Raw genomic sequence first — 17263 nt, forward strand, 5'->3', positions numbered from 1 at the left:
ACAGTAACAGTGATGCTAATATCTCTTAATAGCATACCCAGTGACTTAAAACTCGTTCTTTTTCTTGGTAAAAGTTAAATTAAACGATATCTAAATTTAATACCAAAATACGAATTTAAATTCAATAGTATCGATTACGATTCATAACAACAAGTTAAACACATACCATTAATCGTAAATAAAACACATACCTTTAATCCAAAGCTAGAAACTATCGTGTTGATAACGTGTTAGAATTAAACCAATTTGAAGAGAACACCACACTAACTTAACATATATTGAATTAATAAAAGAATGAGATAGAAAGAATTCTTATTCATTGAGGTAATTCTGAATGGGAAGAGGTTACCTTTATATACAACTAGATAACCTCTTTTCTAAGATAAAGATTAACAGGATAAACAGTAAAATAGATGATGATCAGGATAAACACCAAGATAGAGGATTATCAGGATAAATAGTAAGATAGATGATGATCAGGATAAACACCAAGATAGAAGATTATCAGGATAACACATATCAATGGTGGACATCCATATAAGCCCATGGATTTCATAACAGCTATGAAGATCTTCTCATAATTTCAATACCACACGCCTGAAACTTGGCAATTGGACATGAGTGAAGACGGTTCTTCAAGTGTGGCTTCACTTGAGTGGAATGCATGTAGTGGGTCGTTGGGGCAGCAACAAACAATAGCATGTATTGAAATCCATCGGACGACTAGTACACCACATACAGGGTAATAGGTTCTCAAGATCAAAATCACCAAAAATATTATGAGGTACCTCTATTTGTAGATTTTGTCCATCTTTCACCACTCAATCCTGGATTGCGTTGTCCAACGTCAATTACGCAGAGGCCCAAAACCGTTGGGCCCAACATATCTGATACACCACTAACACCAGTAATTGGATACTTTTGGGCCCTGTATGGCCCCACCTTAGAGAAGACAGAGAGTAGAACATTTTATGTTGATTTCTCATGTTATAATCAACGTACCAGTAAAGGCAGTAAACAATCCATACGGCACGTTGAAAATGCCTGATCGCAGCTTTCGGTATTAAAAATATATATCGGAATTTATCCACACATTTGTCAACTATAAAAACTCTCTCGAGACATTCTGCCATTTGCTACCTTCGAAGTAGACAAGAAAGTATCACACAAGACAGAGACAAGAACAAGTGATCGAGAACGAACGATCACTTCTATTCGAACATCTTTGAAGACATGTAAGAAATAGAATCTACACAACTCATCTTAAACGCATATATGCATGAAGTTTTATTATTCTCTTTCTTTCAGTAATTCAATCTCAGTTAAGCAATGGAAGTTTCAAAAGAGGCTGCGTTTATGATAAGGCATGCGATGATCAAAAGGTTAGAACATCAAAATTAGTTGCTCTTTGATTGTCAGATTGATTTACTACATACTCATACTCATGTTCTTCTTCATTTTGTTTTGTGCTTAGAACAATGTTTAGAAAACCACCCCCTTCTAAGTTCTAACTGTTATGTGACTGCCATATATAGACATGTTCATGGGCCATTTTAATGAGACAAACCAATCTTGGGCCTTTATTGTAAAGACAATATACGTGGGCGGAAAGTCTGGAAACGGTCCATTATAATCGCCCAGACCCTCTTGGTCCTAAATCCTAATTTAGGCCACTAAAAATCTAAAATAATTGTTTTTTTTTTGGTAAAGTAATCTAGTTGTTGTTAGTTGTTACTGTTAAAAGACCAGACGATCCAACCTTGATTTTTATGAACACTGTTCAGAGATAAGGATTTAGAACAAAACCACATGAAAATCGATATTTCGAGTAGGCCAATAATGGAGTAGAAACAATAATTTGTTTTTCAAACAAAAAAGTAGGCTAGTGGGAATGGGAAGGTAAATATGTAAAATAAATGCTAATTGTAAACAACTAAACATCTTTTTAAAAATTTATCTTGCGGTTTTTTGTAAAACGTTCGATAGATATGTCAGCTCCTTAAAACACTAGCTATGCCTCTTTCACACATTAAATTAAGAAACTACACGATACAAGTTTAGTTGTAAATGAGGTCAATTTGAACTGGAGCATAACTTACTAAAACAAAAATTGCTTCAAATTATTTATCTATTGCCTTGAAATATTGGTACTACTAGTATCTAATTCAGGCAAAATATATCGACCAAATTTTTGTTCATTTTAACAACATTTCTGGTTATTACCCTTAATAGTTAAGGTTAGGTCTAAAGCTTAGGAAAGCAGCATGACAAACATTCCTCGATCTGTTGCTTTCACTTGGTATTTACAACAGTGCTACTGTTACCAAATAACTTAAAATGTCTTTTGAATAGAGGGTAACGTAGGTGTTGTTGAATACTTGAATGTAATGTTTTGTATAGCTATACAAAGTCCATAAGATTGACATCTGATAATTGGCTGAATGTATGGAATGAAGTGTAGATGATATTGACAATGACCAACTCGTGTCTCGTAGGACATAGTTCCTCATTTGTTTTGGATTAGTACATAGTTCCTCATTTGTTTCCGAAATATCACCGATATATATCAGTTTTTTTAGGTAGGTATGGATATATATATATTGCGATATATCGGATGGATATATTGATATATTTTGTGTTTGATATATATTTTCCAATATATCAATATATATCAACTGATATATACGATATATATCATTAATTTTGTTGAATTTGACCGACTTTTGACCGATTGTTATTCATATATCAATGATATTTCTTATATAATCAATGATATTTTCTATATATCGATATACAAAATAAAATTTTGACCAGTCAACAAAAAAATATATATCTACCGATATATTATATCGATATATCTAATATATATATATCAATTTTTAGAGAGTTTTATATATCGCCCAACATCAAAATATTTGGCTATATTTGGCTTAGGTAAGCGGCTGTTATTATATTTCTATGCATTCATAACACTATATTCAGTCTATTAGAAATTTAAACATTTGTTGACATTATGGATCGGATGATGTATATGCTTAAGGGTACCTATACTTAATATTATACTGAACTCGTTACGAACTTTTAAAATGCATTAGACCTTGCGGCATGCAATTAAGTATGTATAAAAAATTTCCTTCTTTAATTTCCCCAATTTTTTGCTCTTTGCTTTTTCCAATTGAAAACGACTCTAGCTCGATCAGTAGCTTAGCAAATAGCAGGTGACCTAACTTTAGAGCACTTCACAAAACAAAAAGAAGCAAAATAAAAGGCAAATAAAAAAGTTTAATGATAGGAAGGAATGAAAATAAAGGGCTTTTTGCAATTGGTTACTGAAACTAGTAACTTAGGTTACCAAATGTGTCTCCTATACGGCTGACATAGAAATCTCAAATTTTGGCTATCATAGTTGCTTTTATTTCAACGGAATACCAACTCTGCCCTTCAGATGGCAAATGTTGCAGTTGCTCATTATTTTGGGAAAATGGTATTTTTGTGCAGATAAATATTTTAGAGTCTATTAAAGCAGGTGGTTTAGTTAGTTGCCTTAAATGTAAAATTAAAATTAATAGAATTCCATAAAAACCACAATCAATTCCATTTTGGTTAACAGGTCAAGCTTGTAAAACTTACTCACATTTTTTCCCATGAACAAATCATAAAACTTAATTAAAGAAATGAAATAAATGGTATAGTTTTTTTGGTAAAAACGGGTCAAAGACTACCAAAACTGGCCCAAAATCTCGCGGGAAATCAACTTACAACTAAAATAGCTCTCGAATAAGCTTTATGACTTAGTCCTGCTGCAACACTATAAAAGGCATGGGATCTGCTCACCATTTTTAACTCTTTTGTATGTGTTGAATCCATCTGCTTCACACTTTTCGATAAAGAACATTAGGTGATTCACTTCTCAATACACTCTTTTAGATTCTTGAGAGGAATGTTCATAGTTTTATATTAGTCAGGCTTGCATGCCTGCAAGAGTTTGCATTTTTATATTGTTAAAGACCAACTTGTTGCAAAACATGAGATTTTGTTTTGTTTTTGGAATTTCTTGAACTAAACAGGCCTGCAGATTCTGTGTTCTCTAATAGGGTTCAGTTTTTTTAACTTTCTTGCTTGGAAAAATGTTACCAGGTTTTGTCTAAAAAGAAGAATTATTGTTGTTGCTCTTTGATGTTGGTGCAGAAGAATGGAAGGGAAGGGAGAAGTTGGTAATGATGGAAGAGAAACTGGTGAAGTGAGAAGAGTTCATATCATATATTTTCTGAGTCGAATGGGTCGAGTTGAACAACCTCATCTCATTAGAGTCCATCACGTTAGTCGAAATGGCATTCATTTAAAAGGTATTTCACATTTTCACTTGTTCCTCTGTAACTTTCTCTGTGTTGTTCTGTTTTCAAATAATTGTGTCTTTTGATGGATTCTCGTTGTGGATTCTGTTTTTCTAGATGTGAAGAGATGGCTGTCTGAATTACGTGGGAAAAATATGCCTGATTCATTCTCCTGGTCTTACAAGAGGTTAGAAACTTCAATTATTGTGTCTTCCTCTTTCCAGATTTCTGTTGAACTACAACGTAAGTAGCTGGCCTAGGTTTCGCGTTCGTGCATCTCATTCTAAGATATTCTATGCTCCTTGTGACAGCTAACCCCCTCTAAGTTCCCAACTACTTACTATCACATAACTCAGTGTAACTAAAAGTGCGTTACACAGAGTTACAATTTTTTTTTTTTATAGCATTTCTTTTCTCTATCGATCAACGAGGAGGATTATATCAATTTATACATTTTTTACGCCTATACAACAGTTATAACCTTCAGTTCATCAGCAGTCAAAATCTTGTCACTGGGCGCTAATCATCTAGTTGAATATGTAGGAAGTACAAGAGTGGTTACGTTTGGCAAGATCTAATGGACGAAGACCTCATCACTCCCATTTCCGACAATGAATTTGTTCTAAAAGGATCTGAAATTCCTGCAATCTCATTCGGTGAGCACAATCTTATTATTTAGCCCTTAAACGAATTATTGTGTGATGTCTGTGATGCTTAGCATGCTTGTTCCATAAATGGACTGATTACATTACTACTAAGTAATACTGTAATGAGTTGTTGCTTCTATTATCAACTTATATACTAATTAGTAAGTAATAGTGGTATTGATTTTAAAATACAATCTACGCTTATTCCTAATTAAATAGTAGGTACTACTGATAAGAATTGTTCTAGGGTCCAAAATAAATAGTAGGTACTAATGATAATGATATGTTAAACATGAATTGGGTGAGAAGCTCATCTTGATCCTTAAAACACGCAACACAACACGTCAACCTTTTTTTTTTTTTTTTTTTTTGCATCGAGGCTGACATATGGTGATCCTAAGAAAACATCTTATAAGATTTGTATGATTTTGGGGTGGACCACAAATACTTACTCTTTGTATGCATTAAGTAATGCTTTTGGTTTTACAATTCTAAATAATCTTACCGTGTATATTCATAATACCGAATTATTGATTACCATTCTTCATCCGTAAGGTTTTTTCATATGATCATCAGATTCTTGCTCATGTGGCAAAAGATACGAAATGAAGGCAAACCCGAACAAGCTCTTACTAAAAGTACAGAACAGAACAATTCATACACATCAAGTACCAAAACTTCTCATACAGAAGAAGATTCAGGTCCATTGGATTCAGAGACATCAGCATCAACAGAGGAATCATTTAAAACAAGTGCAGTTTTCACACCTGACATATCAAGTTATTTGAAAACCAACACTGCATCAACAGAAATAGAGGAGTTGAATGAGGATGTTGTGGAGAAGTGTTACTTGAATAAAGAGGAGGAAGCTGAGAAAGCCAGACAACAAGCATGGTCTTTTAACAAAAGGAAGAGCAAGAGTTATTCAAATGGGGGTTCTAATGTGTTTCGAAATCTCTTGAATTGTGGTGCAACCGAGACGAATGATTCAGCTATAATGATGGTAAATAAGAGTGGGCCTCTTGGTACTTTTAGTCCTTTGAACAATACTTCTGAGATTTGTAGGGTGGACACTTTGGGTGGGTCAGAGAGGATCATTAGTGCTGCAGCTTGGAATCAGCAGCAAGCACAATACGCCAGGTACATTAGAGCTCTTGCCTTCTTCTTGCATGCTCACAGATAGATATTTAAAAAGTAGTAAAGCAATAAAAGGTCATGCTATACTTCAGTTAGGACTGGTATAATACTACTATTAGTAATTTAGTACTATAGTCTGCAGCATAGCAAACAGAAATTATTATATTTTTGTAGAAAGTGTATCATTCATCAGACCTTTTGACAAGCATCCAGCTCAGGTACAAATGCAGATTGAGAGTAATGAGTAGAAGAGTTTCTTCTGACATAGATCTCAAATGTTTTTTTTTATGTTGGCCCATTAATGATTAATCACTCTCCTTTTCATTCATGTTTAATTTGTCACTAATTTGCAGGAAAAGTTTTAGCGGGACAAGGAGTAAGAAGAAATCAAATGAGTTTGCAAACAAGAATAAGATCTCTGCTGCTTACAAACCTGTGCGGGAACCACATTGCTCGTAAGTTTAGCTGAAACGTCAAACTTTTGCAGACTTAACCAATATATCACCAAAGGCAAACTGCATGCTGTATTGGGTGAGTTAGGGGTGACACTGTCGTCAACATAAAATAGAAAATCTAACTTTGAGTCAAAGGCTGGATCTTCATCAATCATCATATTAATCCAATCTAAGCTTAATCCAAAAGTTTTTGTAATCTGATTTCAGTCCTGCATATTACCTGATTGGCCTACCTATGTGATTTTATATTTGACCAAACAAGTGCACAACATTAACGTTACCTAGATTGATGCCAATGTTTGACATGCTAATATAATACTATCATCTAAATCCGAAAAAAAATTCAGCTGATGTTACCAATATCCCACCTTTGATTTATCTGAACTTTCAATGAAAGGGAGGCAATGAATCAGTTGCATCGTGCTGAACTATTTCGTGATTTAAAGTCTCAAAATCAGTGACAAAGTATATTTTTATGAACTATCAACAATCACGATTTCTCAATCAACTTAAAACACTATATTATAGGGGTGTCAATGGTCTGGTTCTTAGTGGTGTAAGAACCAAAAATCATTTAATTTTGCGGTTCGGATTTTTAAAATTGTGGACCTTTACCTAGGGGTAATAATGGTAGGCGGATCAACTGCCAGGGCCAAATAGTGATGGGGCGGGCGGGCGGGGTTAGGGGATACAAATCCGATGGTCCCCGACGGGCGGGCGGGTTGAAGTGTAATGTCATGTCTTAAATACCATCCCCCGCCCGTTGGGTCGGCTTACGGGGGCGGGTTTTGGAAGCAGTCATCCGGGTCGGTGGAAATTATCATTTTAACCCAATTTCACTAAAAACAAACTTTCTAATTCTGCAAGTAATATATTTCCAATTCACAGCATAGAGAAAAAATTGAATCAATCAATAAAAAATAAACAAAAATAAAAATACTTGAATTTGAATCCAAAACCATATTTGTAAATTTGAAACTTATTTATCGTGATTTACCATTTGTAAATTGATTATTTTCCATAGCATGATAAAATGAAGATGTGAGTGAGGATCTATGGTACAAAACAATAAAATATAAACTAAAAGAATTCAAAATGAATATAAGGATGAATGATTTATCTTCTCCAAAATTCGAAAGTTGAATTTGAATTTTTGATATTTTCCCAATATTCAAACTTGAATATGTGAAATTGATATTGAACTCATAAGTTTGTATTCATATCTCTCAAATTTCTACAAAAGTTAAAAGAAATTGTAAACAAAATACAAAAATATTAGAGTTAGAGTCTTGAAATTGTGCGGGTCAACGGAGTTGGGTCAACGGTTTTTGACACGGTGCGGGTTGGGCGGCTTGACGGGTCGGGTTTGAACATAGAACCTACACCCATAGCCCGACCGCATAAAAACGGTGGCGGGACGGGGCAGGTCTATTTTTGGGTCGGTGCGGGTTTGGGTGGCGGGTGAAGACCGGGTACCCTACCGGACGATGGGTCAACGGTTTTTTTTTACACTCCTACCTTTACCCATAACCACCGGTTCCGTATTCCTAGTTTCGGTTTTTCTTTCGGTTCTTAATATATTCAGTATTTACACACTTTTTTTTATCGGTCTTATTAAAAAAATGTGTATTAAAAACACAAAATACTGCAATGAATGAGTTGTTTTTTAAATATTAGTATAATTAATTATGTCATTCAATAATAAGTTAAATAAAACATTTTATTTAAGTTTGTAAGCTATATTTTTATATTGGGAGGGATAGAGCCACTCCCAAAACGTACAAAGTCATATCTCATCCTACCAATTGAATTACTGGTTGATATTTTGTATATATATTTTCCTCATCATGAATAACATATGCTCACCAAATTTCGACTTATTCAAATATGTCTAATCTAATCAAATGTTATTATGGAATCAGAAAATTCTGGACCATTAGATAATCGTTCAAAATTGAACACTATTTTTCACAATGTTAGACATATCTAAATAGGATGGAATTTTTTGGGCATGTTATCCATTGTGAGAAGATTATATATACAAAAAATAGAGTCTTAATTCAATTTGTAAGCCGATGGAGTGGCTCGGGAGTGGCTCTATCCCTCCCATTTTATATTATTTATAACATTAAATACTATGAAAACCATATATTACATTAATAAATATAATTTAGTAATATATAAATGAACGTTTTGAAATTTTATATTTTATATTTTGATATTTTTTATGTTAAATGTACGATAACATTCGGTTCGATCCGATTAGGTTACGGTAAAACCATTCGGCTCACGGTTCTATATGGTTCGGTTTTTTAGTACCCATTCTTAAATGGTTCCTAAAAGTAGGAACTGGAACCATAATTTTTTCTCACGGTTCTGGTTAAATGGGTACCCATTAACACCCTTAGAGCATTACCAATGGGCTGTGTAAATTTGTACAGCCACATAGGCTCCCACATATGAGTTTAATAGGTAAAAATCGAGTTAAATCTACCCACGAGGATATCCCTATAGGGCGACATCCGATACGAATCCAACGGTCCGAAAATCAAAACAAATTCATTCTCTCTCTTCCTTTTTGTTTTTGATTTTCGAATCCAACGGTATCGGCACACTCATCCCTATAGGGATATCCTCGTGGTAGCCCAAATCAAAAAATCACATCCAATAGTAAACCAATAGAAAAATGTGAAAAAACGGATGGTGTTGGCTTCTCATTGGTTTAAAATAATGAGAATGCAAAATTTTATGGAGTCCTGTGCACTTTTGAAATAGTGGGTAGTTAGAACAAATTGAGTTTAAAAATGTATAAAACTATTTTTAATTTTAAATATGTGTTTAATTAAACATTTTTAAACTAAAAGTGTTTTTACACATCTCCATTGGTAAAAAAAATTTAGAGTTGGATGTTTAAATTTACATTAAAAGTGGTTTACACAATCCCATTTTAAAAATTGTGTAAACACATTTAAAAATGAAAATAATTTTACACATTTTTAAACTCAATTAGTTCTAACTAACCACTACTTCAAAAATGGGACTACATAAGTTTTGCATTCTCATTATTTTAAATCGATGGAAAATCAACACTATTTATTTTTACACATTTTGCAAAAAAAAAAAGTCTTTTAGCTCATTATTGGATATATGTATTTTTACCCATTAAATTCATTGTGTAAATCTATTTTAAAAACACATGTGACTCTGATGTGAACCTATGTGCTGTATAAATTTACACAACACATTGGTAATGCTTTTACTATAGTACAAAGATGGAGTTGCACAATGAAAGTCGTGGCCCAAAATAATTGGTAGCTTATTCAACTCTATAGCAGTATATAGCTCCATGTCATACCACTATTTTGAGTATTTTGTAGTCCTTGTGATAATCGAGAAACTAAGTACAAAGTAGAAACAAGTCAACAACTACAAGTCGGTTTCTGTAAGGTCTATACAGAAAGTCAGAAACTACAGAGTGTGAGATGGTTGTTGTTATGAACTATTTTCTGGAGGAAAAAAAATCGCACTAAGTAGTAGATTAATAATTTCATCTACTACTTTCTTGCATATCTACAAATAACACTGCCACATGAAGGTATGAAGGAGCAATGTGACATGTGCTTAACTGGACGATGGGATCTCCCACTCCAACCTTGAGACTGATTATAGGCATCATAATGCTTACAGTGATGTTTCCATGAAATTACACTGCAGGCAATGTGGGAAGGCATTTAAACCGGAGAAGTTTCATACTCACATGAAGTCTTGTAAAGGATTGAAAAGCTTTGGAAATAACCGTGCTGAGAAAATTGTCATCAGCTGATATTTCGACAGAGGGAATACTAAAGGAGCAACCCCAAGCTGCTTACTAAAGAACAAGTTTTTTGTCCTATTTATTTTTCTCTTTTTTCTTTTTGTTCAAAGATTTGGTTTCAAGATCTTATAGAACTGCTTCCTTCATGTAAAAAGAAAAGAAGAGTGAAAAAGGTGAAGAGCCAGGCTATTTGTTCATAACACTGCTACCTAAAGTCATTTGTACAGTTGCAATTCATAAACCTCTATAGACTATAGTCCTTTTATTGCCCTCTCATTTTGCAAGAGAATTGTAATAGATGACATCCCAATTAGAACTGGTACCCTATATTAAATTGTTAAGTACTTACAGCTACTCAATATTAATAAACAGAAAAAACAAAAGTGCTCAATGCGAAGAACTTTACTTTGATCATAATCTAGTCCTACATGTGTTACAGAAAATTCTCCAGTGGAAATGAAAAAGATACAAGACCGAGTACAGACTTGGCAATCAGAACTGACAAAATTAGGGTTTCTATACTGAAACAGATACAATAAGGAAATACCTTTGGACAGCAACTGCAACCAATCTAACAAAGCTCCACCAACTTTAAGGCAAAAAGAAATGCAGGTTAGATCTTTGGCTATTGTATAGTTATGTCAAACTGTACCTACAGAATCTGCATAAGTAAGCGTCTTAATGAGTTAGTATTCCACTCTTATCTACTGGCAACAATAGCTGAATCCAAATTCTCAAGTAAGAACCCGTAAAGCTTCTTCCGCAGCTTCTCTACTTTCTCATCAACTTCAAATCTATCCCCAGTTGCATCCTCCAACCACTGATTTACTCTTTTAAGCTGCCCAAGGAGACTTCCGACCTCGCTGTCGTCTTCCTTGCTGCTCAATCCAAATCCAACATTCAAAGAATCCTCCAAGTACTTCAAAAACCATCCACGAGATGTCAAGAGTAGTCTTTCTACCAAAGAAGCCACCTCCTTCAAACCTCCTCCCTTACACCATGCCACATTTTCATCGTTAGTCTTTTTTGAAACCGAATGCCCTAGCCGTCTTCTGGGAGAAGGTGTACCTTTGGCACTGGAATCTAGCATGCGCCCCTGATTCTGAGGGCTTCTTTTATCCTGAGGAAAGTGATCTGTAACTTTTACTTCTCTTAATTCTGGGCTAGGTTCTAAGACAACAAAGTGACACTGATTTCCAAGTTGATTCCCAATCTTGTCTTGCTTGCTAAGCAGAGAAAATTTGGAGAGGTCAGTATCCACTGCAGCTTGGACCCATGATTCAGCATCCAAATTTTTATCAAGGAAAACTTTGAGCAATTCTGGTGAGGAAAGCTCAGAGCTACTTGCCACGCTAGTTCTTGCTTCAACAAATCTTGCTTTAAGTAACGCATCAACCACAGATGCCTTTAAGCTGCATGCTTTGATGGGCGTTTAAGAACTTGCCTATTAAGATCCCAGGAGAATCTCTTGGGGCAGACTCACACAATTCGGCAAACCGGCTGGAAAAAGTGAAGAAACATAATTTTATCGTCACGGCACAAAGAAGCAACTACAGAAAACTAAAAAGAAGGGAAAGGGACTAGGATGCACAGAGATAACTAGATAAACGATTGTTGTTACATTATATGAAATTGAATGAACAGTCATATCCAATCTCTGAATCTCGTATTAAAAACCAGAAGCCTGCACAGAATTTCAGGATCAAACAACTAACTCATTTTGTAAGCACCTAAATAAATTTTGAAAGTGTTAACAGAAAAAACAAAGAAAGCGTACAATAAGCAAAATCTTCTCAACTAATTCGCTAAATAACAATACCTAGCAAAGAAGAAAAGATATTTCTGATTACAGAGCATCCTTTAAGCTTCGGGCTTTGCTTGCCCTTTCTAATAAAGAAATCCGGTAACCACTTTCCCACTCTCCGGATCCTATTGAGCCCCAATCAATATCAACAACATGTCATGACGAAAGAAGTGGCAATCACAGTGGAGACCCATTATACTGTACCACTACAATGTCATGCACTCTCCTGTTGGACATAATACTAGGAGGTAACACAATTTCCATTTCTCAAACATTTAATAAGATCTTCCAACCTTTTCAAACTTTACAACAGCTTACACTGCAATACATATAACAAAACAATCTATTTTTCAGACCCATAAAGCTCCTACAACTAAAACTCCAAATACTAAAACCTAGAGCTCAGCACAACTATGTAAAACCCCTGTCCTATGTCTTTGAGTCACATTTATGTAAGAATATTGAAAACCATTACACCATATTACTGCAACCGTGCATATGAGTGAGACTATACAAAGAATTGTAACGTGACATCTTAATTGCAAAACCATAATGTCAACAAATTTGATAACAAAGGAGAAAAAGAAAGAATAGAAAGTTGTACCTCATGCATCGAATAACACTCTGCAGCTGATGCTTCATGGAGTGCATCCACAGCAGCCTGAAAAGCACTATTTCTGCAACGTATAGCATCCTGAAAGTACCATCAACAGCTAAGAATCTGAACATCTAAAGCCTCATATATACAAGTAATACCGTATACCTTGCCAGAATCATGAATACTGGATGGAAGCAAATCCCAAGAAATGCTCTGATCAGACCACCTTTGGAACTTGAGAGGCACCTTAACAAGAGGGTTTGGGATAGTGGCCTCCTTAGCTGGTGTCTTGATATCTTTCTTTAAAGGCTTGTTTGCCATATTCAATGACAGGCTATTACTTTTGCATTTCAATGGTGAATTACTCAGAACTCTATCCTTCAACAATGTATCCCTCCTAGGAGAAGAGGCTTTATTATCTGACAGAACCTGAAGATGTAGATATTATTATGTTGCACAAACATGTCATCTTATATTAGGTCGGACGACATACTATTAGTAGAAAACCTAATAGTAATAACCAATGACATATATGTAGTATAATAGTACAGGTATTCCCTATCCAAATAAGTTGGCTCTCATATTCAGGGAAGATGATTGTGTGTAGTCATCAAGATCAACTTACCTAAATTTCAGACCATTAAGGAATTTCTAATCCTTTAATTCTAAAAAACAATGTCGGAAATTCTTAGCATATCATCCAATACAAAAGTACACCAACGAGTCTATTTAAATATTTCAACCCCATCCTACATAAGCTACAATTTGAAATGAATTTCAAATAACCTAAACCGTTTCATTACACACAGTGGTTTAATTTTGACAATGAGTTTCTGCTCTCTGCTTCTCTCAACCAAAATCAGTACAAATGCCTACATTTACTACCAAAAAGAAAAAAATAAAATTACTTTTCCAAATAACTAACTAAAACCACAATGTAAACCTAAATGAAACAAAAAAAAAAGAGATGAATACTTACAGAAGCAGAATCCGAAGAACTCGGCCTGGTTCTCTCTTTGAATCTCCCATTCCCATTCTCATTCTTCTTCAGTCCAACACCCTTGTCCCAGCCTCTCCTCACCCCATCCAAACTCAACCTCCTAATTTCCTTGTCCTCATTCCCCACTCTCTTTAAATTCATTTTCACCACCCCCACTTTCTTTAAATCCACCCCACTACTCAACCCCAAATCTATCGGATCCCCAACACAAGCACACTTGTTATTCACAACTTTGACTCCTCTCAAAACCGGAAACGGTGTCCCTAACTCAAACCTATTCACATAAATAAACTGACCAAGTTGTATCTTATTATTAAACACCAACTCAATGTCTTCTTTATCTGTAACCGATACGTAAGTTGAGTTTAATGAATCCGATACTTTTAAATAAAACCCTTTGTTTTTCCACGGATCCGTTTTTTCATTATTAACTAGTGACGGTAAAATTTCTATTACTTGCAACAATGCTGATCTGTGTTGACTTTGCAAGACTTTTATTGACCGGTTTTTTGAGTTTGCGATTAGTTTTGTTAGTACTCCTGGCGTTAGTGTTGCCATTGGATTTTTTGTTGCTACTCAAAACCGTGAAATGAAAACATACGAGAAGGAGAAGGAGAAGGAGAAGGAGAGAAAGAGTGGATCTCTAGAATGGAGCACGTGATGGAAATTACACGTGGAGGAAGAAGAAGAAGTTTGTTTTTGGGAGTGACGAGAGTTTCAGAGGTTTTCAGGTAAAGTGATAGCGACAAGATATAAAGTGTTGTCACTTGTCTCGAGTTTAACCTTTTAACAAACTTGTCCTTTTTTGCGCCTTTTTTTTTCTTCTTTTTTACGCAAACCACCACCATTTTATTATATTATTATATGTTTGTTCTATGGCATTTATCGAGTTGGGTGAGCAAACCGCCCTGTTCACATTAAAGCTTTCTAAAAGGGAATCTATGAGCCGGTGTATCCAGATTCTAGTACTCTGACACACTCTATCCTATTCTGACCAATTACAAGTGACTTTTGCAGGTATAAAGTTTTCTTTTGCAGCAAAACACCACCACAAATTCTCAGATTCAAACATTCTCATATTCTGGCAAAGCAGTACTCTCTTGTCTTTTCTACATTTGTGCTAAACATTATTGTACTTTACCGGATTCTCATTATAGTAAATACTTGCAATCACTTTACCAAAAAAAAATAAAATACTTGCAATCAAAACATATAGTTAGATTCGTAGTTCGGGATTTCGGAATTCTCGGAATTCCGATAAATCCAAAAACCGAAATCTAAGTAAATTTCGACCTTATTATATGTAGAATTTCAAATTCTTTCGAAATTTCAATTATTTCAATATTATATTTGAAATTCCGTTTTTTTGGAAAACCGAAATTCCAAGCAGAATTCCAGAGTTTCGTTCGGAATCACGAACTATGGTTAGATTAGAGCATCTTTAGGAGTAATATCAATCTAACGTTAAACACCAAAATTCCAATAATATGGTGTTTTTTCAATTTTAGGAGAGTCACATATTGATAAAAATATCAAACCAAATACCAAACCAAATACCAAATCGGTTAATATTTGGTTCCAGATTTGGTGTTGTATCAAATCACTCATGCGCGGTTTTTCCAACACCGCGTGGGCTTGGGCTTCTATGGGTGTGGTTTTGCCAACACCGTGTGCGTTTTTTCTGAAAATTAGAACTATAGTGTATAGAACTTGAGAAATTATGAATTGTGCATAGAAATTAAGAAATTAATAATTGTGCAATTGAAGAAATTAAGAATTGTGATTCAAAATCGAAAAAATTAAATAAATTAAAAACCTATGATTATGATTATGAAGTCCAAAATCTATGATTATGATATAATATCAAAAATGATCCAAAACCTATCATATTACATAAAATTTATTTAGCTTTTTTCTTACACCCTTTACCACTCGATCCCTCTCCTCTCTCTATTTGGATATTCCTAAGCTGCTCATCTAAGTTCCTAACCTAAGAATCAAGATCTTCTCTGTCTACACGAAGGTTAACTATCTCAGCCTGAAGTTCCTCATATCCCTGATGTTGTTGCGTGTACACCTGCTGAATATTCTCATATGTTTTTCGAGTCTCGTCATACGCACGTTAGGATTGCTAATATGTCTGAGAATATGCCTTCTCCCTTTCTTGGCTATAATGATACACGGCAGTTTTCATCCCATCAAACATACAAATCTGGTTCTCATATCTTTCTCGAATCTCAACCTGAAAATCCAAGAAAATACATTGTGAGTACATATTATATATATAATGAATAAGAAAAATAAAATAACTAAACTCACAGTGGTATACTGATCAATCTGCGGCTTTAACTCATGGCAACGAGCACGAGGCACCTCAGGAATGAAAATGTAAGTAGCCTCCCCATCAGGTCCACACACGGCAAACATCTAAGGTTTATTGGCAGACACAGGAGCTGGATGATATGCATTCAGAGGTTGTGGGTTATAAACAGGCTGTGGCGGATGAAGAATACGTAGCTCACGTTTCATCCCTTCCAGGCCCACAAACTCGAAGTTGTTAGCCCGACCAACAGGGGGCAACAACGGACCCATGGAGACACGATTTCATCATCTATAATACTGATTAGCAGTCTGCTCAACAACAAAAGAAGACGCATCTGGCATGAACTTCATGAACTTGAATTCTACCCCACGACTTCGCATCACTAACATCTAGCATGGGAGCACATGGAACTCCATAACGTCCAGTCATCTGCCTCCAACATCTATTGCCACAATACTAAACCATACAGTCACATGCGGCAAAAACAATTATGTGATGTGACAACACACAAGCATGCTACACAATTGGATCGTCAAAGGCAGTAGTCAAACGCCAAGGTCTCCACTCAATAGATGACAATGATCTAATATCAATTTGAGCCAGCGAGCCATATAGACATTATTTCTAATCGCCTTTCATTACGAGTCAGTGAGGCCTTGACCAACTACCAAATCTAAAGGCGGTATCGGCAATCATGTCTATGTTAGGACAAAGAGTTCGAAGTACTCATAAAACCAAATCTCTAAAAGTCCCGCGTGAATCCGCAATCGAGGGACTTACTTCGAATGTCTGTGAAATTTTATGTAACGCCGCTTATCAATGTGGCACATCTTGAGCTACCCAGGTCATAATATCTCATAGTATGCAAATCAGATACATAAGCATAATATCTCAGTAGTACTGTAGAATGACTATAAGAAAACAGAACATGCCCAATAAAAAACATCAAAAAAGCCCTGACATATACATCAGCACCCTCACTACCAGGTAAAACAGTCAAAGCTAACTCCGGTCGTGTATTAGGATCCAAGAAGGGTTCCATATATGCAGTCTTAATATGAGATAGCTTAATACCAGAAGAATCATAAGCATCCGCATCCAAGCAAGAAAAACTCATAAGCATATTATCCATATTCTCATAATTTGTATGA

The 17263-nt window shown here is 35.1% G+C and overlaps 2 protein-coding genes across 2 annotated transcripts; one reads left to right on the forward strand and one right to left on the reverse strand.

Moving 5' to 3' along the window:
* The first annotated feature begins 1120 nt into the window (after positions 1–1120).
* Positions 1121–10661, forward strand: LOC147484886 (protein SOSEKI 1-like). The gene is given in 9 exon segments (XM_086580653.1): positions 1121–1235; positions 1309–1382; positions 4189–4346; positions 4452–4521; positions 4878–4990; positions 5558–5730; positions 5733–6121; positions 6472–6573; positions 10288–10661. Coding segments are annotated over 8 exon segments (1167 nt in total). The 5' UTR covers positions 1121–1235; positions 1309–1329; the 3' UTR covers positions 10397–10661.
* Positions 10662–11087: 426 nt separating this feature from the next.
* On the reverse strand, positions 11088–14567 carry LOC147484887 (protein CORTICAL MICROTUBULE DISORDERING 7-like). The gene is made up of 5 exons (XM_086579843.1): positions 13769–14567; positions 12955–13218; positions 12796–12885; positions 12677–12699; positions 11088–11799 (listed from the first exon to the last, which is right to left on the reverse strand). The coding sequence occupies exons 1-5, from the start codon at positions 14345–14347 to the stop codon at positions 11088–11090; spliced, it is 1668 nt and encodes a 555-aa protein (XP_086435969.1). The 5' UTR covers positions 14348–14567.
* Positions 14568–17263: the final 2696 nt, after the last annotated feature.

Source organism: Coptis chinensis, chromosome 8 (genome assembly GCF_015680905.1).
Source record: "Coptis chinensis isolate HL-2020 chromosome 8, ASM1568090v1, whole genome shotgun sequence".
In the NCBI taxonomy this organism is placed as follows: domain Eukaryota; kingdom Viridiplantae; phylum Streptophyta; class Magnoliopsida; order Ranunculales; family Ranunculaceae; genus Coptis; species Coptis chinensis.

Bases quoted from the DNA above. Each gene is read 5' to 3' on its own strand.
- LOC147484887 (XM_086579843.1), bottom strand. From the start codon at position 14,347: ATGGCAACACTAACGCCAGGAGTACTAACAAAACTAATCGCAAACTCA. The intron at 12,886-12,954 runs GTATACGGTATT...TGGTACTTTCAG, and splicing joins GTATTCATGATTCTGGCAAG to GATGCTATACGTTGCAGAAA. The intron at 11,800-12,676 runs GTAATATGGTGT...CAAAGCATGCAG, and splicing joins CACTCATATGCACGGTTGCA to CTTAAAGGCATCTGTGGTTG.